The sequence below is a fragment of the Dipodomys spectabilis genome, unplaced genomic scaffold, assembly GCF_019054845.1.
Source record: "Dipodomys spectabilis isolate Male_0828 unplaced genomic scaffold, ASM1905484v1 ptg000262l, whole genome shotgun sequence".
In the NCBI taxonomy this organism is placed as follows: Eukaryota; Metazoa; Chordata; class Mammalia; order Rodentia; family Heteromyidae; genus Dipodomys; species Dipodomys spectabilis.
In genome coordinates, this window is record NW_024870939.1 from 3,525,065 (window position 1) to 3,548,224 (window position 23,160).

Below are 23,160 nucleotides of genomic sequence, written 5' to 3' on the forward strand. Positions count from 1 at the left end.
CTCTACCACTGAGCCACCTTCCAAGCCCCATGAATTTTATTTTTGTGTCCAAAAGTAATCACTGTTAACGTGCAAGGTTAATGCTAAATGTCTGTAAATTTCAACAAATGTTTATTACACACCTGTTATCACGATGAGGTCAGGGAGTAAACATCGACAACTTAAAAGTTCACCATTTAGAAGCACAGTGCCAGCATTCAACCCATGAGGAAAAACTGGTTGACACTGGCCCAAAACTGGGTAGTAGTCTATATCTATAGTGCCGGCACCACAGAAAAGGCTGAGTCAGGAGAACCTTGAGTTTGATGCCAACCCTGGACAAAAACCATAAAAAGCGTTGGGGACATGGCTGAAGTGATAGGGCACTTCATGCACCTCAATTCCTAGTACTAAAGGGAAAAAAAAACAACCTATCTCAAGGTAACAGCCAGAAAAAAAAAAAAAAGATAACAGCCAGTTAATTATGGCACTGAGCAGTCAAACACAGGCTGTCAGTGTTCTTTCCAGCTTAGAAAGGTCATCTCCCACCTGCTGCTAGTGGTTTGTGCTTGTAATCCTAGCTATTCAGGAGGCTGAGATCTGACAATCATGGTTCAAAGCCCAGGCAAGAAAGTCCAAGACCCTTATCTCCAATTAAAACACCTAAAAACCAGAAGTGGACCTGTGGCTCCAAGTGGTAGAGCAGTAGCCTTAAGCAAAAATGCTCAAGGACAACACCCAGACCCCCAGTTCAAGCCCCATGACTGACCAAAAAGAAAAAGGAAAAAGAAAAGTTATCTATCTTCCCAGTACTGTTGTAGACATTTTACAGGTATTAACTTGTTAAATTCTCAGACCTAAATGCAGGCAGTCATCCCCTGAAATAGTCCAAGATTTAGTTCTAGGACTGCTGTTAAGTCCCTATAGATTGAGCCCTGCCCAAATCCCTTGTAAAACAGTCACAATACTTTATTTTTGGACACATGTGTCTTGTTTGTATCACAGACTGCCATGGAACTCATTATCCTCCAACTTCAGCCTCCTCGGGGGTGGGTTACAGACCCTTGCTACCACACTCACTTTAAAATGTCACATTATTTGCCTAAAACTTACCCATTTCCTTTTGTATGCTTTGACTCATCTCTAGATCACTTTTTCACTATACAAGGTAAATGCTGTATAAATCGCCGTTTCACTGTTAAGTACTGTTGAGGGACTAGTGACAAGAAAAAGTTTGTAGTGTTCAGTTCAGATGCAATTACTTTTCTAGAACATTTTTAATTCACGGTTGATTGAGCCCAAAAATACAGAATTGATGGATACAGAGGGCAGTAATATTATCCTTATTCAGTGAATAAGTAAGCAGTCACTGGTAATTTTTACAAAGCTACTTAGAGCAGAACCAAGTTTTCAAATCATGGCAGCCTGGCTCTTTATTGACTCCAGGAAGTTTTTTTGTTTGTTTGTTTGCTGTAGGAAGGGTAAAGTTGGGTAGGTAGACAGACACCCTTGTGGACAGAGATCATAGTAATGTTATGGAGGGTCATATGAAATTTTGCAAACTATATACCTGTCTCTAAGAGATTTTTCTGCCAGTCCTGGGGCTTGAACTCAGGGCCTGGACACTATCCTTAAACTTCTTTTGCTCAAGGCTAGCACTCTACCACTTGAGCCACAGCGCCACCTATGGCTTTTTCTGTTTATGTGGTACTAAGGAATGGAATCCAGGACTACATGAATGCCAGGCCAAGCACTCTACCACTAAGCCATATTCCCAGCCTCTAAGAGATCTTTGATTGCCTTAATAGAGCATAATAAAGTCTGTAGTAGCAGCTTTTCCCCCTATAACTCACAATAAGAAATCATGAGTACTATTAGAATCTGAATGTGTGTGAGCACATGCACATACACACACAGCTTAGTTTCCTATCCAAAGGTATATCCTCTGAACTACTAAAGTACTGTTTTATTGAAAGAATAGTAGGGGGAGCTGGGAAGGTGGCTCAGTGGTAGAGCGCTTGCCTTGCATGCATGAGGCCCTGGGTTCCGTTCCCCAGCACCACATAAGCAAAAAGAAAAAAGCCGGAAGTGGCACTGTGACTCAAGTGGTAGAGTGCTAGCCTTGAGCTGAAGAGCTGAGGGGCAGCGCCCAGGCCCAGAGTTCAGGCCCCACAACCGGACCTCCCCCCCAAAAAAAAAAGAATAGTAGGAAATGGAAAGGGACAGTGAGCAAATATACACTGTATTCAATGTACACCGTGTAAAAAATGAACTATGTAATTTGTGGGTAGGCACAAAAGAGGAAGAATCAAGGACTGACATTGTCTAAGAAGTTTTTTTTTTAATCTTCCATTCCTTCACTCTCTCCAGTCTAAGAAGTAGTATACTCATAACCTGACTTATGGAATTGTAACCCTTCTGTACAGAACTTAATAAACAAAAACAAAAAAGAAAAATTTATTAGGGGGGGAGTAGAATGCTTCCCATTCTACATGACTTAACTTGATACTCTTTATTTCTTTTCTTTCCTTTTTAAATGGCTCTGATATAAACTGATCTCACAATCACTATAATAGATGTTAACCCAGTATGAAAATTTATTTCAGCCAGCATTTTCTGAAACAGTGGTGGGAGATAAGCAGAGTCATGCACTTTGGGAAGATAAATTTAGCAGCACCAATACATAAAAGAGGACAGTCATGACGCTGCAACAGTGATACTCAGAATGAATGGGAATGGAGAGATCATCTGAGGAGCATTTTTATAAAGACTGGACATGAGGGGCAAGGAAGAAGGCAGAATAAGGTAATACTGTGTTTATCAGCAAAGGTGGCTGAGCAGATTAGCTGTCTTTGAAAGGAATGGGAGAAATGATGTAAGATAACGCTATTTTTGACAAAGACCGTTGTTGGTATTTGGTAAAAGCTGGTAGTACCATAGAAGCTGAGGTTAGAACCAAACAGAAATGTTAGGGTTTAACTCACAGATTATGGTTAAGAAAAACCAGAGTGGGCAAATTAAGAGTAGGAAAAACTACTAAAATAGGAAACAGCACAGGTTTTTGTGTTTTGTTTTGTTTTTGTAAGCAACATTAAAAGGTGATGGGTGGAAGAAGCCAAATTCGGTAAAGTGGGGGAAAAAAAAAATCTAGTTCGTCCAGACGGGTCCTCCCCTCCCTCTGCCCTCGTCCTGAAGGGGCCAAAACGCAGTGTCGAGGAGAGGCACGCCCCCACCCCACCCCACACACTTCCGGAGCCCTCCAGACGGTGACCGGAATAGGGATGAACAACTAAGACCAGGTCTTCTGAGATCACCCTCCTAGCACCGTCCTGGTCCCAGGTTACAAAGGGCTTGTCCTCGGGGCCGTCAGCGCCCGCCTGGCTTGTCCGCGCCGTCCTCCGCGCTCCTGGCCTGGACGTGGGAGGCGAAGGCCGTGAACATCTCCTGGGCGGTGAGGTGGGCGCCACGCAGGATGAGGCGGTGCCCGTCTCCTGGGGGAAGGTTCGTCCCACCGTGAGCCGGGCGGCGGGGTGCAGCGGGGTGGGCTGCCGCCCCCCGCCGCGGCTTCACGCTCACCCACCGAACAGCACGTCCACGCAGGGCTCGGAGCCGTCGTGCCGCACGTCCGCCGACACCTGGCAGTTGAGGTTGGTGGCGCGGACCCGCTCGCTGCTCACCGCCTGCAGGAAGGCCCTAGGCGGGGACCGCGCCGGGCCCGGCTCAGCGGGCGCCCGGCCGCCGCCAGCGCCCCGCCCGCTAGCCCGCCCGCTCCCCCGGCGCCTACCTCGTCGACTCCACGTTCTTCTCGAAGGGGCAGAACTGAACTCGAACCTGCTTGACGCACCGGAGCCCGAGCCGAGCCATGGCCGCCGCCATGATTGACCTCCGCCCCGGAAAGACTCGCGCGGGCGGAAGTGCCCCCCGGACAGAACGGTAGGCGTGAGCTTGGCCTCCCACCACCGCGGAGAAACGCGGCCTCTCCGGTGCCCCGCTGGCAGTGACCTGCCGGTCCGGCCTTCACACGGGCAGAGCGAACAGGAAGAGGGCGGGGAGGGAGAAGTCATTTTCTCACAGAGCATGGAGGAGCGCCATCTAAGCAGTCAGGAGTGTTTTGGTGGTGGTGGTGGTCGTCGTGGGGTTTGAACCCAGCCTGGGCGCTGTCCCTGCGCTCTACCGCTTGAGCCACAGCACCACTTCCGGTTTTCTAGTGGTTAACTGGAGATAAGAGTCTCACGGACGGGACTGGGAAGGTGGCTCAGTGGTAGAGCGCTTGCCTTGCATGCCTGAGGCCCTGGGTTCGATTCCCCAGCACCACATAAGAAAAAAGCTGGAAGTGGTGCTATGGCTTAAGTGGTAGAGTGCTAGCCTTGAGCTGAAGAGCTGAGGGACAGCGCTCAGGCCCAGAGTTCAGGCCCCACGAATGGACCCAAAAACAAAAAACAAAAACAAAAAAAGAGTCTCACGGATTTTCTTGCCCGGGCTGGCTTTGAACCGCGATCCTCAGATCTCAGCCTCCAGAGTAGCTAGGATTACGGGCCTGAGCCACCGGCGCCCGGTAGGAATATCATTATGATACTTGGACCACCGCGATGAGAACAAATAATGCAAACCTGTCTTGAGCAACATTTCCCTTCCTCTGTCAGATCTAGGTTAACACCTTCATAAATCCTGGATCCTTCCAAGAAAATGGCAGTATCACAGCAAAGATTATTCACCGACTAGGAGGAAAACTCCAGTCCAGTAACTGAATGAATAACCAAACGTGAAAGCCCTACATCCGAAATATGCACATATGAATGGGCGTTGACCGCAGGGCTTTTCACGTGCTAATAAACACGCACCTGAGCCAGGCTCTGTCCATTGTTTTTTCTGTATTGCGGACTGAACCCAGGGCCTTGATAGGCATGACAGGCAAATCGTCTTATCACTTGAGTCACACCCCTAGCCCAGTCCAATATATTTTGTGTGTGTGTCCTGGTGCTGGAGACTGAACTCAGAACCTAGTGCTCTTTGCTTGGCTTTTTCACTCAGGCTGGCCGCATCTCCACTTCCAGTTTTTTGTCTCCCAACCCCTCCCCACCCCGTCCTGGACTCATGGCTGTCTACCACTTTGAGCCTCAGCTGCACTTCTGGTTTTCTGGTGGTTAATTGGAGATAAGACCTCAGCCTCTTGAATAGCTAGGATTACAAACATAGAGTACAAGTATGAGCCACCGGTGCCAGGCCAACTTCCAGGTATCTGCTGGTTAATTAAGAAATAATTAGACTTTTCCTGCTTGAGCTGGCTTTGAACCTCAATCCTCAGGTCTCAGCCTCCTGAGTAGCTACGATTACAGGTGTGAATCACTAGTGCCCAGCTCCAGTCTAATTTTTTTTTAGTGATGATGATTATTCTGATAAGAGGATTTGAACTCAGGGCCTAGTATTTGTTAAGAATTGAGCAATGCCCCCAGCCCAATATTCTTTTTGGTTGGTCATGGGGCTTGAACTCTGGGCATGGGCGCTGTCCCTCAGCTCTTCAGCTCAAGGTGAGCACTCTACCACTTGAACCACAACACCACATCCATTTTTCTGGTGGTGAACTGGAGATTAAGAGTCTACAGACTTTCCTGCCTGGGGGCTTTGAACTGTGATCCTCAGATCTCAGCCTCCTGAATAGCTAGGATTACAGGCATGAGCCACCAGCGCCCAGCTCCTAATACTCAATTAAAAATAATAAATAATGAGAAGGGCAGTACTAGGATAAGACAGGCCTGGAGACTGTTCTACGTGTATTCCTTATTTGCTTATTCCACCTGTGTAGTTCCCCACAAATTCACTTTTTAGCCTGGCTCTTAGGACTTAAGAGAAAGCACTATTTGGCCTCTCTAGTTTTTATTCATTTTCCCCTTTTTCTTTGTCTCCTAAGATCCAACCTTCTATCCCTCCTCCCACTTCTTGCTCTGAGATGCTGTCATTGAGGGGAAACCAGGTTTGAGCCTCCCAAAGATGCTGACCTTTCAGGTTCCAGGTTATGGTTTTGCCTTTTACTCTGGATTGTACGTTCTTAAAAGTCTAGATTCTGTGTAGTTTACGTATGCTTTCTTCCATGCTCCCAATTCTAGAGTCCTTCAGTTCCATATATCTGGGCTTTTCCAGCCAGGATGTGGAACTTTTGGACCTAGGCTTGTTAGGATTCCACACTGGTTCCCAGGCAGGAAAGAAAAGGCAGGTGCCAACGAGGGTGCTGGTGGTGCCTCAGGGCGAGCCAAGCCTGCTGATTTCCCACCAGGTAAACCTCAGGGTTAGGTCCCCTTCCTCCCAAGTTGCTTAATAGCTGAGTTGTATGGGCTGTGGGTGCTCCAAGCCGAAGAGGGGGCTCCAAGCTCTCCAGACTGTTGAGGCTGCTGTGGGGCAATTCTGTCGTCTGGACCTCATGACAAACACCTGGTAAGGGAGGAGTGGAAAGCAGATGGCTGATAGATTAAGTGCTAAAGACAGAGCAGTGATGAGTCTGGGCTGTGGGTTACTTAAAGCAGTGAAAGAGGGGTGAGGAGAATGTGGACTGGGGAGATGACTCACAGCAACAGGAGTGCCTCCTGTGGACTCTATTCTTGGGCAGGGGCTGCTGTAAAAGACACAGCAGCGCCCCATCTAGCTGCTGGAAGATGCCAAGCATGAGCAGAGTCTGGCGAAGCTCCAGAGACAGGCCCCACTGCTCCTCTTCTAGCAACTCCTTGACCACTCCAAAGTCTTGTTTGAGCTGCAGTGCCCCCTGCAGGCTGAATTTCCAAGTACAATGTGACCACCTGCCTCTGGCCTCCAAACCTCCATATCCCCTCCCATTTTCCAGTTTCATTCATTCCTCTTTTCTCCCCACCTGAACCGGATCCCATGGGTGAGGATGTAGTCAAGCCAAGCACCCAGTATGGCTGTCAGTGCATGACTGAGGACAGGAGCCTGGGCTTGTGGCGGCAATCCCTGCAATCCTTGCAATATAGGTTCCAGTACAGAGCGGACCACCACCCCAGCATACTCACTAGGAGCACTGGGAAGTTCTGGAGTGAGAGAAGAAAAAGGACAGGAAGTGAGGCTATGGAGGGTTTGGGAGAAGAGAGTTGGCTATCAGGAGGGGAGGGCACAGAAGGTAAGGTCAAGGATGGAGACAGTAATGTGGAGCCAGGATTTGGAGAGGTTGGGTCACTCTTACTCTCCTCCCTCCCTGGAAAGGAGTCACTGTAATGAGAAGTTACCAGGACAGAGATGGAGTCTCCAGTATCGGCCCCGTGGCATGTGGAGCTTGAAGCCCTGTGTGGCTTGTTTATGACATTCTTGATAAAAGATACTTAATGACTCTTCAGGCAGGAGCTGTGGGGATAGGAAGAATGTAAAATGATCTTATCTGTTAAGAGACTTGTCAAATTATAATGCTTTTCTAGAGTTAAGGGCCATGGTTCAAGTGGTAAAGCAATTGTCTAGCAAGTGCCAGGTCCTATGTCCAATCCCAGTAACCAAAAAAAAAAAAAGGTCCTTTGAGATATTCAACTTGGTGTCCATAAACCCTAGAATTACATGCATAACTGTGTGGGCATGGGAATTTTCTTATGAAAGATGCCATTGTTTTGAGTTTTCCAAGTGTTCTGACCTAAATTATGAACAATTGCTTTAGGATTAGCCTGTTCTTCTCAGCTTTGATCCGGTGGATGGAAAATTCTCCATAAATTAATAAAATTAATTTTATTCTATAGGGACTTTAGAGGGGGAAAAAGAGATGTCCTGCCACCACCATCTACAACCATAGTTTAAAATTTTTTCCAAAAAAAAGTTTTTCCCAGTTGGATACAGGTGGCTCATGCCTGTAATTCTACCTACTGAAGAGGCTGAGATCTGATGATTCAGGTTCAAACCAAGCATGGGCAGGAAATCCATGAGACTTTGTCAGTTGTGGGGCTTGAACTCAGGTCCTGGGTGCTGACTCTGAGCTCTTTTACTCAAGGCTACCTCTACCACTTTGAGCCACAGCTCCACTTCCTGTTTTCTGGTAGTTAATTGGAGATAAAAGTCTCACAGACTTTCCTTCCCAGGCTGGCTTTGAACTGAGATCCTCAGATCTCAGCCTCCTGAGTAGGATTACAGGTATGAGCCACACAGTACCTAACTTCCATAAGACTATTATCTCCAGTCAACCAACAAAAAGCCAGAAGTAGAGGCATGGTTCAAGTGGCATAGTGCCAGCATCAAGCAAAAATGCTAAGGAACAATGCTCAGGCCCTGAATTCAAGCCCTAGTGTTGGTGTACACAAAATATTTTCCAGTGTTAAAAGGCAGACAGATGGACAGAGGCTGAGGGGAAAAAGGGAAGTCCTTTCATTAAAGATTCTTGACCACCTACTACCATTTCTACAGAGCAACATAACCCAGAATACAAGAAAAGTTACATTAAAAATATATATATTTTGGTCTAGGAATGTGGCTTAGTGGTAGAGTGCTTGCCTAGCATTCATGAAGCCCTGGGTTCAATTCCTCAGTACCATATAAACAGAAAAGCCAAAGTGGTGCTGTGGCTCAAGTGGTAGAGTTCTAGTCTTGAGCACAGAGAGTCTCAGGGACAGAGCCTAGGCCCTAAGTTCAAGCCCTAGGACCTGCACAAAAAAAAAGAAAAGTTTTGAGGCCAGGTACCTGTGGCTCACACCTGTAAAATCGAAAGTGGCTCACATGGTAGAGCACTAGCCTTGAGCTGAAGAGCTGAAGGACAGCGCCCAGGCCCAGAGTTCAAGCCCCAGGACTCGCAAAGCAAAAAAGTTTTGTTTGTTGATTTGGCTTGTTAGTGGGTTGTTTTTGCAGGGAGAGAAGACAGCAATAAAGAGGGTCTCGCTCTACAGCCTATCTCAGAAGAAAAGAACCTAGAGAGATAAGGCAAATTGCAGCAGCTCTGGAAAGAAAATGTAAGCCAAGTATAGTGGCATATACCTACAATCTAGCACTGAGGAGACTGAGGCAGAAGATGGTGTATTCTAGGCCAGTCTAGGCTACAAAGTAAATTTAACTGCAACCTGGGCTACATAGCAAGATCCTACCTTAAAACAAAAGTGAGGAGGGGAGTAAAAGAGGGGAGAAGAAAAAGGAAAATGTAGATGCTGTGGAACCAAAAAAGAAGTCCTGTGAAAGGCTGGGGGTGGTGGTGGTAGTGGAGATATAGGAGCCCATGTGACTTTTTAGAACAGCTATCAACAACTGTTTTTAGTTTAAATCTAAATTTTACTTCTCCAGCATATCAGATTTCCTCCTTCCTTCCTTCCTTTCTTCCTTCCTTCCTTCCTTCCTTTCTTTCTTTGTTCCTTTCTTTCTGTCTGTCTGTCTAGTAAATTATCCTTTGCCACTAGATGTCTGTTAGCAACCTCCATGCTAAATACTCTAGTACAAGGTACACAGAATAAGACTGCTTCCATACCATCTGGGACCTTATAGTTTAGCTTGAGAGAAAAATCACATCTGATTCTTCTTTGTTGTCCTAGGGCCATATGTACTGAAGTACTATGAGCAAAAGCTCAACTGTACAATTGCCAGGAAGAGAAGCAAGATGTGTGAAGAACATTGCATAGTATTTAGTTCATATGGGAAGCACATTCTCCCTTTCCCACTTGTGTTTTTTTTTTTTTTTTTTTTGGGGGGGGGGTCCAGTCGTGGGGCCTGAACTCTGGGCCTGGGCACTGTCCCTCAGCTCTTCAGTTCAAGGCTAGTGCTCTTCCACTTGAGCCACAGCGCCACTTCTGGCTTTTTTCTTTTTGCTTATGTGGTGCTAAGGAATCGAACCCAGGGCCTCATGCATGCAAGGCAAGCGCTCTACCACTGAGCCACCTTCCCAGCCCCCCTTCTTGTTCTGTTCTCACTCCAACTACCAAGAAAAGTCCATGGGATTCTATCTCCAATTTTCCAGTAAAAGATCATAAGTGGAGGTGTGGTTCAAGTGGTAGAGCGCCATCTATGAGCAGAAAAACCCGAGTGAGAGTATAGGGCCCTGAGTTCAAGCCCCAATACTGGCAAAGAAGCCTTCCTAACTTTTTTTTTTTTCTTTTTTTTGGGGGGTCCGGTCATGGGGCCTGAATTCTGGGCCTGGGTGCTGTCCCTCAGCTCTTCAGCTCAAGGCTAGCGCACTACCACTTGAGCCACAGTGCCACTTCTGGCTTTTTTTTCTTTTTGCTTATGTGGTGCTGAGGAATCGAACCCAGGGTCTCGAGCATGCAAGGCAAGCGCTCTACTACTGAGCCACCTTCCCAGCCCAGTTTTTTTTTTTTTCTAGTATTGGGGATTGAACTTAAAGTTTCATAAATGGTAGGTAGTCTACTACTGAACTACATTCCCAGCTGTATTTCACTTTTTGGGGGCGGGAGAAGTGGTACTGGGGATTGGATCCAGGGCCTACAGCATGCTAGGCAAATGCCTTACCCTTTGAGCCACAACCCCAACACCTGTTTTGTTTTTTTTTTTGTAGGTCATGAGGCCTGAACTCTGGGCCTGGGCACTGTCCCTCAGCTCTTCAGCTCAAGGCTAGCGCTCTACCACTTGAGCCACGGCACCACTTCTGGCCTTTTCTGATTATGTGGTGCTGAGGAATCGAACCCAGGGCCTCATGCACTCTACCACTGAGCCACCTTCCCAGCCCCTGCTTTTTTTTTTTTTTGAGACAGGGTCTCGCCAATTTTGGCTATGCTGGCCTCAAACTTGTCATCTTCCTACCTCCTCCTCCAAAGTCAGGAGTGTATTTTAACTTTTCTATTTTTTTGCCAGAACTGGGGCTTGAATTCAGGGCTTGGGTCGCTGTCTCAGAGCTTCTTTTGCCACAGTGCTACTTCCAGCTTTTTCTGTCAATGTGGTACTGAGGAATTGACCCTGGGCTTCATGCAGGCTAGGCAAGCACTCTACCACTAAGCTGCCAGCCCTATTTTAACTTTTTAAGCAATGGACATGTAGTACTTTAACAAAAGTACAAATTAAACATTTAAAGAGAGTAGAAACATTGTAGTGAACATTGGTAGGAAAAGGAGGAAAGATATACTCATTAAACCTACTTTTCTCTACAACATGTACTGCATGTAGCCAAATTATTAAGGACACATTTCTGTGTATAGGCATAACCCAACTAATGAAGAAGAGAGGATAGAATCAGAATATCAACCCTTTGCAACCTTAAATGAAATAATGAGTCTGAGCATGACTGTTAGTGGCTATTAACAACACAAGAGAATTTAGTAGTGTGGAGGAAAGGGGATGGGCCTAAAAGTGAAACAAAGTTGGTAAGTCAATAACTGTTAATGTAATGCTGTGTTAGTGGGGTATATTAGTATATATTTGTGGGTTTTTTTCTTTTTTTTTTTTGGAGGGGTCCGGTCGTGGGGCCTGAACTCTGGGCCTGGGCGCTGTCTCTCAGCTCTTCAGCTCAAGGCTAGCGCTCTACCACTTGAGCCACAGCACCACTTCCGGCTTTTTTCTTTTTGCTTATGTGGTGCTGGGAAATCGAACCCAGGGCCTCAGGCATGCAAGGCAAGCACTCTACCACTGAGCCACCTTCCCAGCCCCTAGTATATATTTGTATTTAGAATTTTTCCATAGTTTGTACTCAACAGAGATGAGATCTAAGAATTTCTCAAGCAGACAAATCCTAGAGACTCTTATCTCCAATTAACCAGCAAAAAATTGAAAGTGGAAGTGTGACTCGAGTGTTAAAGCACTAGATATGAGTAGCAAAAGTCCAGAACACCAGGCACTGGTAGCTCATGCCTGTAATCCTAGCTACTCAGGAGGCTGAGATCTGAAAATCACAGTTTGAAGCCAGCCCATGGAGAAAAACTCCCTGTGAGACTCTTATCTCCAAGTAAACACTCAAAAACCAGAAGTGGAACTGTGGCTCAAAGTGGTAGAGTACTAGCCATGAGCAAAAAGAGCTTAGGGGCAGTGCCCAGGCCCTATGTTCAAGCCCCATGACCAACAAAAAGTACAGAAAAAACTGCAGGCCCTAGGTGGGTGCTGGTGGTTCATGTCTTTAACCCTAGCTACTCAGGAGGCTGACATCTGAGGATCAAAGTTTGAAACAAACCTGGATATATAAATCAGTGAGACTCTTATCTCAAATCAACGAGCAAAAAGCCAGAAATGGAGGTGTGGCTCAAGTAGTAAAGCCATCCTGAAGCAAAAAAGCCAAGCAAGAATATAAGGCCCCGAGTTCAAGCCCCAGTACTGGTGCATGTTTGCACATGCACATGCACATAGGCACATACACACACACACTTACTTTCCAGGCCCTTTTGAGTTCAAGCCCCAGTTCCAGAAAAGCAAACAAACACAAATTAACAGAGCAAGAGAAGATAAATCTCCAAGGAGACTTCAAATCACTAAGATGTTCCACTCTGTCTATCCCAATTCTCTTCCTCTAAGTTAGCAAACAGCAGGATCTTAAATTGCAATTGTCAGGGGTCTTGTGCTCACCTTTATCTGTGCGGTTAGCTTCTGAATCTCCAGGCCCAGATGCTGCTCCAGCTCTAGAACTAAGCTTTCTTCTGAGGTCAGGTTAGCCAGAGCTTCCACTTCATGCAATAGAGGCTTTGGATGGAAAGCTGGAGTGAGGGCTCAGCCCAGCCTAGGGTGCTCCCCTCTCAACTCCCTAGGCACTCACTGGTAAGTCCTTTTGGATCAGGAGCAGGAAGGAACCTGGGCACCACGCTGTCAGGTGCTGCTGAGCTCTGCCCAAAAACCAGAGCAAGGTAGTCTGCAGGGTACAGAGTCCCAGGGCAATAGGTACAGGACCTATGAGGGTAGCAGCAGAGTATCTTAGGGGTCTTTTGGGAGGAGGATGACTTCAGAACAGAATTAGGGAATATACTCAATTGTTTTGTTCCCCTTTGCCCCATTCCAGGCCGCCCTCTCACCTAGAGACTGTTGAAGGATCAATCCCGACCTAGGTTCTTGAAGGACATCCAAGAGAGGAGGAAAGAGCTTCTCCAACAGTTCAGGGGTACCAGCTGCTGAGACAGGACTGCTCTGATTCCTAAGGGTTGATCCCAACGCCCGGCAGAAACCTGAGGATAAGAGGATATAGAATGAAGCAGAGGCGCAACTTGTAAAGTGTAACACTCCCAGTGTCCCAGTCTTCTCACCTTGGTCCCAGGTCCAGATCAGAGACTGATGAAGTAGTCTGTGACACATTGAGGCCAGTTCCTTTTCACATTCCTGAGGCAGATATGCTAGTGGGAGAAATGACTCTGGAGCTTGAAAACAGGGACTCCCTTTCCATCGCCCCTTTCCATTCAATGATGGATCCTCTAGGACTCAAGACTGGTGGAAAGCAAGACTTTGCCTTGAAAGTGTACAAGGCTGTAGTCTGAACCCAGGAACTATTCCATCTATAAGACCTGCTTCTGTTGTCAGGCCGGCAGGTGAGTAGGCTGACTCAGGAGACGGAAGAGACACCAGCCCTCCCAAATGCCCACCCAGGTCCATCACTTACCCTGACCCAATGCCTGACTCAACTGTTCTGCTACTGCTTTGGGGTCCCTCCAGGGTCCCAGATGTAGGTCCAGACGCTGAGCACATGCTGCCCACAGTAGTGTCCAGTATTGGCTCCCCAGGAATCCTTTCTCTCCAAGCCCCGGTCCACTGCTATCTAGACTTGACAGATTCCCTATTAAACTCAGAAGCTCTGGTAGCAGCTCCTGCTCCTCCTGGCACCACCTGCGGAGCCTGTTCTGCCCGTCAGATCCCCTGAGTGCCTCCTCCAGCAGACTAGCCACCTGGCAACCCCGCTCCCGGGTCAGGAGGCACAACACACGGGTCAGGGGAAATGGGCGCGCTGCCCCGGGGAGGTGGCTCAGGACGTTTTCCAGTAGTCTGTAGTAGACGGGAAGCGCCAGCTCCAATTCGGCGAATTGGGACGTCCGTCCTAGGCAGGCGGGTGCCCGACCGAGAGCACGAAGCTGCATTTCGATGACTGCATCCAGGCGCTGGACGGCGAGTCCCAGGGGGCGCGCCAGGAGTCGCGGCTCAACAGGGTCCCGAAGGCCAACTCCGGGGATCGTACCACGGAAAGGGTGCAGCTGCAAGTCGCGGCACAGCTGAGGCAAAGGCCCGGGCCCGCGGGCAGGCGCGCGGGGGGACAAGGCCCTCAGGAGACTCACGACCCCCTGGAGGTGGCGGGCGCAGTCCCGGGCCTGGAGGAGCTGCTCCCGCTCGCGGTGCAGCCGCAGCAACACCGCCCTCAGGCGCTGCAGAGCCGGGGGCAGCGGGCCGCCGGCCGCGGGCTCTCCCCGGCAGTCCGCAGCCTCCGCGCCGCGGTCCTCATCCGCGGCGGCCCGCGGCAGCCACCGCGGCGGCCCTCCGGGAGCTGCGCCAATCCGAGCATCCGGGCAGGGGGCGCTCCCCCTGGCAGCCCCCGGCGGCAGCCCCCACCCGCCACGTACCTCCCGGCGGAGGGCGCCCGCCCTCCTGCCCTCCCACTGCTGCTCCCTGGCGTCCCCCGGTCGGGCCGACAGGGAGGGCACGTTAGCGAGTGGAGGCAGAAGACCACCAGGACGAGACGCCTGGGCCATGGGGGCCCCGAGCTGGAAATGAACCTCAACGACTGAAACTACCCTCCGCTCCACGCCCGCCGTGGCCGCGAGCTCCGCCCCTTCTCAAGAACTCTTCATTCGGGACTCTCTTGGACCCTCTCAACCTCCGTAGTCGCGGCTTCTGCCCCAAACAAACATGGCCGCCGCTCTAGTTCCAACCACACTCCCTCGCCCAGCCCTACCCCGCGGGTAGGAAATGGTAGGTTTTTCCCTGTCGGGTCGGGTCGCCGTGGACAGAGGGGCGAATCCAACTAGATAAATAGGAGAGCGAGACTCAGGGGTCCCAGGAGGACAGGCATCTCCACTTAAAGTCTATTGCGGTCTGGACAGTTGCAGTGGGAGTTCATGCTTCGGGAGGAAGGTGGAGAGTACAAGTCCATGTCCCCAGTTCTGACTCGGCCCCACCCTCCTTTCCTGCAGACTGTCCCTGTGGCCTGGCTGCCCGCTGGGGTGGTGAGGGTGGGGCGCTGCTGTTCCCCAGCTCTGCTAGACATTTGGTCCTGAGGACTGCTAGTCTTGTGGTTCACGCTCTCTTCTCATCAGCTGTGCGGAACTCGTCCCACCCCCTTCACACCCTCCCGCTGGCGCTACCCAAGGCTCTGGGGGGCTTTGGAGAGGAGTAGCTTCGAGATTACTCTTAAGGATCTAAGGCAAACGTGGGGCCCATAGGAGAATCTTGATGTAATAGATGCTCGAGCAGACGAGGAACGCCGAGTTGAGAATTGAGGAATGGGGACGACGGTTTGGGGGAAAGAGGGCAGGATAGTGAGGACAACTGGGATTTGGATGCCCCCGAGTAGGTGACAGGGCATTTGTCGAGACAGGGGAGCAGATTTGGGGAGCTTAGGAGCTGAACTTCAGCTGCTTCTTAGTCATGTGTAGAACCTCATTTTCAACAAATCCAAAAGTTAATTTATCATCTTTGCAAATTGGTTGCTTTTCTTCTAGTTCATAACACAAACTTCTATCTAGTTGCTTAATTAAAAACTGAATACTTTTGTAATCCTCCCTTTATTCACCTCACCTAGTCACTAATATTGGGGGGAGGGGTTGAACTTAGGTCCTCGCATCTAGTTCTATCACTTGAACTCTATCCCCCAGCTCTTAAAATAAGGCCCTCTATATTCCTGTTACACCCCTGCCTCTGGCTTCATTTAAAGCCTCATTCTTCCAACATGCACGCTTGTAATGATCTGCTAACTGAACATTATATACCTACAATATCTCCACTCAAGTGAACTAGGATCATTGCCCAGATCAAGTTCACTCCCATCATGACAAAGCCGGAACTCACTGGGCCAATAAGGCTCTTCAGATAGAGTCCTGGCTTTGTTTCTGTTGGACTAGCATCTAGCACCAGCTATGTACAAAAAACTGTTGTAGACACTAAGAAAATGGGATGGGAATAAATGTGTGTGTGTGTGTGTGTGTGTGTGTGTGTGTGTGTGTGAGTGAAATCCTTCTATTCCAGGAATTGAAAGTATCTAGTGGGAGGCAGCAAGTCAACAGATAAACAGTATAGTATGTCAGATATCTGAGGAACAAAGGAAAAGCAAGATGGAGGATAAAGAGCATTTAATGGAGTTGAGTAGTTTCTCTTTTTCAAAGGAGTATTGAAGAAGGTTTTCCTGAGAAAGTGACATTTAAGTAGAGTTCTTAAGGAGTAAGCTATTGGCTAGGAGAAACAGCATTCCAGGCAGAGGAAATAACAAGTACAAAAGTACTTAGGTGATTCTGTGTTGTAGGAACTTCAAAGGACACTACTATGGCTGGAGGAGGCTTACAAGAGGGTCAAAGAAAACTCAAATCTATTGGGAGATCAGATTATATGTGGCCTTGGTCAACACAGGGAAGTGTTCCTATCCTCTGAAGCTAACACTCACTAAAATTGCTCTGAATCACAGAGTATGGAGGTGGGGTGTTAGAATGAGTGAAGTCCTGGGTTGAGTTCCTGATATAAAAAGAAGAGAAGGAAGAGAAGGAAGGGAAGGAGGGAAGGAAGGAGAAAAGGAAGGAAACAGAAAAGAAAACTGAAAGAGAAGAAAGTCACAATGTGTAGGTCAAGCCTTTAGGAATCTTGCCTCATCTGTTAGTGTGTAAGTTCAAAGTCCAATGAAGTTAAATGATTTCTCTAAAATAAAACATCTTACTGGGTGCTGGTGGCTCATACTTGTAATTCTAGCTGCTGAGGAGGCTGAGATCTGAGGATTGTCATACAAAGCCATCTCAGGAAGGAAACTATGTGAAACTCTTACTCCAATTAACCATTAAAAAAGGGACCAGAAGTGGAGCCCCAGCTCAAGTGGTAGAGCATTAGCCTTGAGGGGAAAAAACAACAACAACAACAAAAAAAACCCTCAGGGACAACACTGGGGCCTTGAGTTCAAGCCCTAGAACTAGCACAAAATCAAACAAACAAAACATCTAGTCACTGACAAGTCAAAACTGAGATGCAAGTGGCTCCCCTCTAGCATCGTACTTTTTAATTCCATATTGCCCTGCCAGTTAGGAGAGCAATAAAAACAAATGGATAATAAGGTTCTAAATTGTGTCTGGACCACCAGGACTATGTGAGAGGGCAGTGATCATCAAAGATGAAAGGACTGAGACAGCTTTGAGGAGTGATAAGACTTTGAACTGGTTATTTCAGATGAGACAAGACATAGTGAGAAAAGTTGAGCACCTGTGGCTCACACCTGTAATCCTAACTATTCAGGAAGCTGAGATCTGAAGAGCAAGATTCAGAGCCAGCCCAGAAAGGAAAGTCTATGGGACTTTTATCTCCAGTTAACCACCAAAAAGCCAGAAGTGGAGATGTGGCTCAAATGGTAGAGCACCAGACTTGAGTGAAAAAGCTAAGCAAGAGTGTAAAACCTTTTTACTTCTGTGTAAGAATCATGATCTCCTTTTGTTTTTTTTCCTCTAAAACCCTGGCAGCTTCCCCTGTCTGGGTTCTCCCTGGTCTGCCTGGGACTCTCAGGTTATATAATTGCAGGATCTGTAGGGAACTTTTAGCCCCGCCTCTATGCTCACCCCAGTGCTTTCCCCACAGGAATCAGTCATGAATAGAAATGATTCTTTTTTTCATTTTAAAATTTTATATGCCTATATATTAATTATACAAGATATATGGGGAGGCATTCCACTGTGACATTTTCACACATATTTACAATGTAAGGGATAAATGTTTCTTGATGCCCAGTGGGTCTTACCCAATATGATTTGTACCTAAAGATAGGAAATGTTAAAAGATTTCTTTGTTTTGTTTTGCTGATCTCTGGGTTTGGGTGCTGTCCCTCAGCTCTCAGCTCAAAGCTAGCGCTCTACCACTTGAGCCACAATGCCACTTCCAGCTTTTTCTTCTTATATGGTGCTTAGGAATCAACCCAGGGCCTCATGCATGCAAGGCAAGCACTCTACCACTGAGCCACCTTCCCAGCAAAGATTTCTTGTATAGGACTTTCCAAATGCTTTTTGTTGCTTATGATTTAGACCCCTTAAATACTGTGCTACAGAGGATGGGAATGTAACTTAGTGGTAAAATGCTTGCCTAGCATGCATGAAGCCCTGAGTTTAATTGCGTAGTACCACATACACAGAAAAAGCCAGAAGTAGTATTGTGACTCAAGTGGTAGAGTGCGAGCCTTGATCAAAAAGCAGCTCAGGGACAGCACCCAGGCCCCGAGTTTAAGCCCCAGGACTGGTAAGAAAAAGAAAAAAAGAAAAAAAATACTGTGTTACAAGATGAAGTCTGCCATTACTAGCTCGGTGCCTTGGCAGATCTCTCAACATATAAGCCTCAGTTCCTCCATCCATGAAATGGAGGCAAACTCTACCTCACAGGGATGGTGTGAGGACTGAAAAAGAATGTGAGAAAACTCCAAAAATGTCGGTATAAAATGGGTGTCAAGGGCTGGGAAAGGCGACTCAGCGGCACAGTGCTTGCCTTGCATGCATGAAGCCCTGGGTTTGATTCCTCACCACCACATAATCAGAAAAAGCTGGAAGTGGTGCTGTGGTTCAAGTGGTAGAGTGCTAGCCTTGAGCCAAAGAGCTGAGGGACAGCGCCCAGGCCCAGAATTCAGGCCCCCTGACTGACAAAAAAAAAAAAAAAAAAGTGCCAAATAAATAATTTTTTGCCTAAAATTTTACTGTGTATCTGTGAGAGAAATATAAGTGAATCACTGCTTAATTCATAAAATCTATAGAGTTTTTGGACTATAGATATCCCAAATATAGTTTCTGGATTAATGGCATCAGCATCACTCAGGAACCTATGAAAAGTGCAAATACTCAAGCGTCATGCCAGGACTTCTAAATCAAACCAGAAAACATGGGAGTAAGGCCAGACAATTTGTGTTTCAATAAGTCTCCCAGGTGGTCATGATGTATGCTGTTCTACCAAAGTAGATATCCATTCAAGTCCATTTGGGTGAGACATGTTTCTGGTTATAGTTGTTTTTCTTTTCTTTCTTGTTACATTAGCATACATTAATTATAGTAAGATTTCTTTCTTTCTCTTTCTTTCTTTCTTCCTTTCTTTCTTTCTTTGTGTGTCAGTCCTGACCTTGAACTCAGGGCTTGAATGCTGTCCCTGAGCCTCTTTGTGCTCAAGGCTAGAGCTCCACCCCTTGAGCCATAATGTCACTTCCAGCTTTTTCCGAGTAGTTTATTGGAGATAAGAATCTCATGGATGCTGGGAAGGTGGCTCAGTGGTAGAGTGCTTGCCTTGCATGCATGAGGCCCAGAGTTCAATACCTCAGTACCACATAAGCAGGAAAAAGCCAGAAGTGGTGCTGTGGCTCAAGTGGTAGAGCACTAGCCTTGAGCTGAAGAGCTGAGGGACAGCACCCAGGCCCAGAGTTCAGGCCCTACAACCGACAAAAGAAAAAAAAAAGAACTAGAAAGTAGGTGACCCACCATTCTGGCCCACTGCCACCCCCAAATGTAGATCTTTCACACAGTGCTAAAACAGAAGTATAGGATAAACAGGACCATCCATGACCTACTGGAAAGGTTCCAGAGAGTCAGTGTTCAGAAGGTAATAAAGGGACTAAGGCCAGCCTATGCTTTTCCTCTCCACCCAGTAAGAGCCTAAGGAAGACAAGGCTGGCTGGATGCCATTGCTTGGGCAGGGGAATAGGAGGGGGATGGAGTGGGGGTCCGGAGACTCAGTCTGGAGACCCAGTCTGGTGAAGATAATAGGAACTAGGTTGTGCCCTAGGTCGAATACTGACCCCATTGTTCTTCCTTTGTTAAGTGGGCATAATTATATACCTACCTTGTGGATTTGCTCTGAGGGTTAAATGAAACCATATTTTAAGCACTGGGCACAATGCCACCACCCAATTTCTCAGTAAGCAGATTTTGCTGGTTTGGGCTTAGGGCACCAGGACCGAGGCATCTTTCTGGGAAGCATCGACTTTATTCTCAACAATCCGGACTTGTGCCAGAACAGGCCTGGGTAGATCTTCCCTCCACCTTAAAACCCTCCAGCACAAAGTGCAGGGCACAGAGACATCTAGGACCCCAGAGGGCTGTCAGACGCTATCATCACCTTCAATCGTCCACCTGTATCTCTTCCTCGGATAGATGGGGTCCAGAATCAGGCCCGGTGGTGGCGAGGCTAGGACTCGGAGCGCCTTTGGGCAGTGTTAATTGGCACAGGACTCCCGGGGACAAGGAGCAGAGCGAGGCCACATCAGCGCGCATTTCCTCTACGTCCCGCTTGAGCTTGGCGCGGCGGTTCTGGAACCAAGTGACGACCTGCGCATTGGCCAGGCCAAGTCTCGCAGCCAGTCCATCCCGTTCCGAGGGTGCTAAATACTTCTGGAAGACAAATTGCCGCTCCAGCTCCAACACCTGCTGCGCGGTGAATGCCGTGCGCGATTTACGCTTCCTTCGGCTGGCCGGGCCCGCCCTCAGGGCTTCCTGGACCGCCCTGCCTGTGGGAACGAACAGAGCGAGAATCAGGCTGGGAGGAAAAGCTGGAGCCTAGGGTCAGGCCAGTGAGTCGGGAAAGAGGGAGGACGCCAGGACCAGAAAGAACCACTGTGCCTCACTGGGGTGCACAGACTCCAGTCCAGCGTGGACAGGGGACACAAAGCGCAGCCACCCACGGCAGTACATCCGCTGGACTCAGCCGAGGGACCACTGCTGGGGCGGGCGAGGATGAAGGGTAGGTGGGACGGCTGGGGAGGGGAGGAGATCGGGTGAAGGGTCAGTCCTGTCAGAGCCCCGGGCTAAGCAGGCGAAACAGGTTAGGGGTGCTGCTAGCCAGAGTAGGACCTCGGTCGGTCCTAGCCCGGCGAAGGACCTCGGTTGTGGTCTCTCTAAGTCGTGTAGGACACTCAATTGGCGCTTCCTTAGTGAAACTCGGGCCATCTCTCTCTGAGCTCAAAGGGGAGATGGTGAAAATACTGTCGACCAGGAAAGATGTAGAGTGCCCCCGTCCCACGTCCCCCAACGAATGCTCCGTTCTGGCACCCTCCTTAAGAACAAAGTGCCTAGGAACGGGACTCAGGAGTCTGCAGAGACTGGAGCCTCGTCTTCACCCGCAGTTTTCTCACTTGGTGCTCCAGCTCATTTGTTTACCAGAACTCAAGCCTTTTGTCTCCTCCCGGGCCATTTTCTATTGAGATTGTCCCTCGTACAGCAACCACCACCAACCCACCAACCGCGCCGCCTAACCCACGCCCGGGAGGGGACTGTTGATTCCTTGGTGTGACTAGGGAGTGTGGGAGCTATCAGCCAGGAGGCAGAGATGGGTCTCTTAACACGTGGACTGAGGACAGGGTTGGATAAAGGGGATCTGGTCAGAGAGAGAAGAAGGTTTGGGACTGAGAAGCAAGGAAAGAGAAATGGAGAGTCTGCCAAGTTAAAGAGTTCGCGATCTTGCCAGTGCTGTACCTTCAGAAGGCTGCGGAGCGCGCTGCCCGTCAAGTCGGAGGAAAGTTTTACTAGTCAGCTCTTCTAGTGCCCACAGCGGTGACCTGGGATGGGGATCCAAGCAGGACTCAGGAAGCTGTGGCCCAGAAGGTGCTCTGGGGACCAGGCGTGGGCCTAGAATGTCTGCGATGCTGAAGGGTGTCAGGGGCTGGCGTCCCGAGCTCATGGCCCGCCCTGATGTGGTGGTCCAGCTGCCCCCGCTGAGCTTGGCTCCACAGCCTGGACCCCCAGGGCTCTCCTCCCCATTTGGGCCCCTTGCCTCAGACCCGCCCCTAGCGCCAGGATCAGCCCCGTGTGCCCCTCCTTCTACACTCCAATTGCTCCCTCCCCGCCCCCTCCCCCAAGAGCCTCAGTGAGTCTGAAGTCCGTAGATGTCTGGGTAGCCTTGCTTTCCTGGGGTGGAAAGGCGTGGAAAAAGAAGCTGGTTGCTCTTTACTGTGAGAAGTAGCTCGGGGCATATTGAAACAGGGCCCATACTCCTAGACTCTAATCTACCTAGGACACAGACTCCTGACTGGCTTATCAACTCCTGGGCATAAAATTGCTTTCCCTTGGCCTCAACTGCTGGAGATTTGCAAAGTTCCAAGGAATCTGATCAGGGCTGATTGTGTTATAATTCCCAATCTCAGCTAGGACCTGTCTTCTAAACTGGTCCCCTCATCTCCATCAACTTCTGTGGAAAACACTTAAAAGAGATCCTGCTGGCTGGAAGTGATCAGGTCTAGGGGACAGGGGGAGGTGGGCAGCAAGAGACTTAGGAAGACCCAGCCAGGCAAAGGGACTGCAAAAATGCATAAGGAAGCGGGGTGAAGTGGAATAGACTATGCCCTACTATAGCTTAGAGGTCTCTAAATAAGAACATGTTGAGACACTGCCAGAAACCTGGTCTCAGGAGAAGTGACATGGAGAGTCCTAAATTGTCACTATTGCTCAGGAGAGGTTGTTGCCAATGAGGACTGGCCTCCATTGAGGGCCTCCTGCTCACTATATTGGTCCATCAGTGAATCTCTGTCTTTTTATTAAGCTCCCAGAGTTCAGGTATCATTTCTTCAGCCTAAGGTTCAGAGGAGGCCAAAGGGAATCAGCGCTTCTAACCAGTATAGGGTCACTCGCTATGGAGGACTGATTTAACAGAACCAACTACATCTTGGGAGAAACATCTCTGCCAGCTGAGGCACAAATTCTGAGGCCTGGTCTTTTTGTTCTTATGTTGTGTTCCATCTCTCTCCCCTTTCTCCCACACTTATTTTGGTCCTAAGCTTACGCCTGGATGAGCACCCCAGGCTCTTCCTATGTAGAAAAAAGGCAGCTCTAGGACAGTACAGAGAGGAAGGGGCAGTGGAGGCCCAATGAGGTGGTGGGTTTCCTTCCTCTATCCCACCTCAGATAGCTGGAGGCTTCACAGCCTACAGTTATAGAAGCCCTACCACTTTCAAAGAAGGTGCTGTTTTACTGCTAAGACAGAAATCTTTTTTTTTTTTTTTCCTCCAGACCTGGGGCTTAAACTTAGGGCCTGGGTGCTGTCTCTGGGCTTCTTTTTGCACAAGGTTACCATTCTACCACTTGAGCTACAGTGCCACTTCCGGCTTTTTCTGTTTATGTGATACTGAGGAATCGAACCTAGGGCTTCATGTATGCTAGGCAAGCACTCTAC

At 48.5% G+C, this 23,160-nt stretch overlaps 3 protein-coding genes across 3 annotated transcripts; all 3 read right to left on the reverse strand.

The window, feature by feature from the left end:
- Positions 1-2,552: 2,552 nt before the first annotated feature.
- Mrpl53 (mitochondrial ribosomal protein L53) lies at positions 2,553-3,914 on the reverse strand. Its single transcript, XM_042699810.1, has 3 exons — positions 3,764-3,914; positions 3,560-3,672; positions 2,553-3,470 (listed from the first exon to the last, which is right to left on the reverse strand). The coding sequence occupies exons 1-3, from the start codon at positions 3,853-3,855 to the stop codon at positions 3,346-3,348; spliced, it is 330 nt and encodes a 109-aa protein (XP_042555744.1). The 5' UTR covers positions 3,856-3,914; the 3' UTR covers positions 2,553-3,345.
- Positions 3,915-5,720: 1,806 nt separating this feature from the next.
- Positions 5,721-14,809, reverse strand: Ccdc142 (coiled-coil domain containing 142). Its single transcript, XM_042699747.1, has 9 exons — positions 13,460-14,809; positions 13,110-13,196; positions 12,882-13,031; positions 12,629-12,759; positions 12,442-12,555; positions 7,212-7,326; positions 6,839-7,016; positions 6,541-6,740; positions 5,721-6,405 (listed from the first exon to the last, which is right to left on the reverse strand). The coding sequence occupies exons 1-9, from the start codon at positions 14,535-14,537 to the stop codon at positions 6,149-6,151; spliced, it is 2,310 nt and encodes a 769-aa protein (XP_042555681.1). The 5' UTR covers positions 14,538-14,809; the 3' UTR covers positions 5,721-6,148.
- A 5,174-nt stretch (positions 14,810-19,983) lies between these two features.
- On the reverse strand, positions 19,984-21,732 carry Lbx2 (ladybird homeobox 2). Its single transcript, XM_042699749.1, has 2 exons — positions 21,468-21,732; positions 19,984-20,503 (listed from the first exon to the last, which is right to left on the reverse strand). The coding sequence occupies exons 1-2, from the start codon at positions 21,670-21,672 to the stop codon at positions 20,118-20,120; spliced, it is 591 nt and encodes a 196-aa protein (XP_042555683.1). The 5' UTR covers positions 21,673-21,732; the 3' UTR covers positions 19,984-20,117.
- Positions 21,733-23,160: the final 1,428 nt, after the last annotated feature.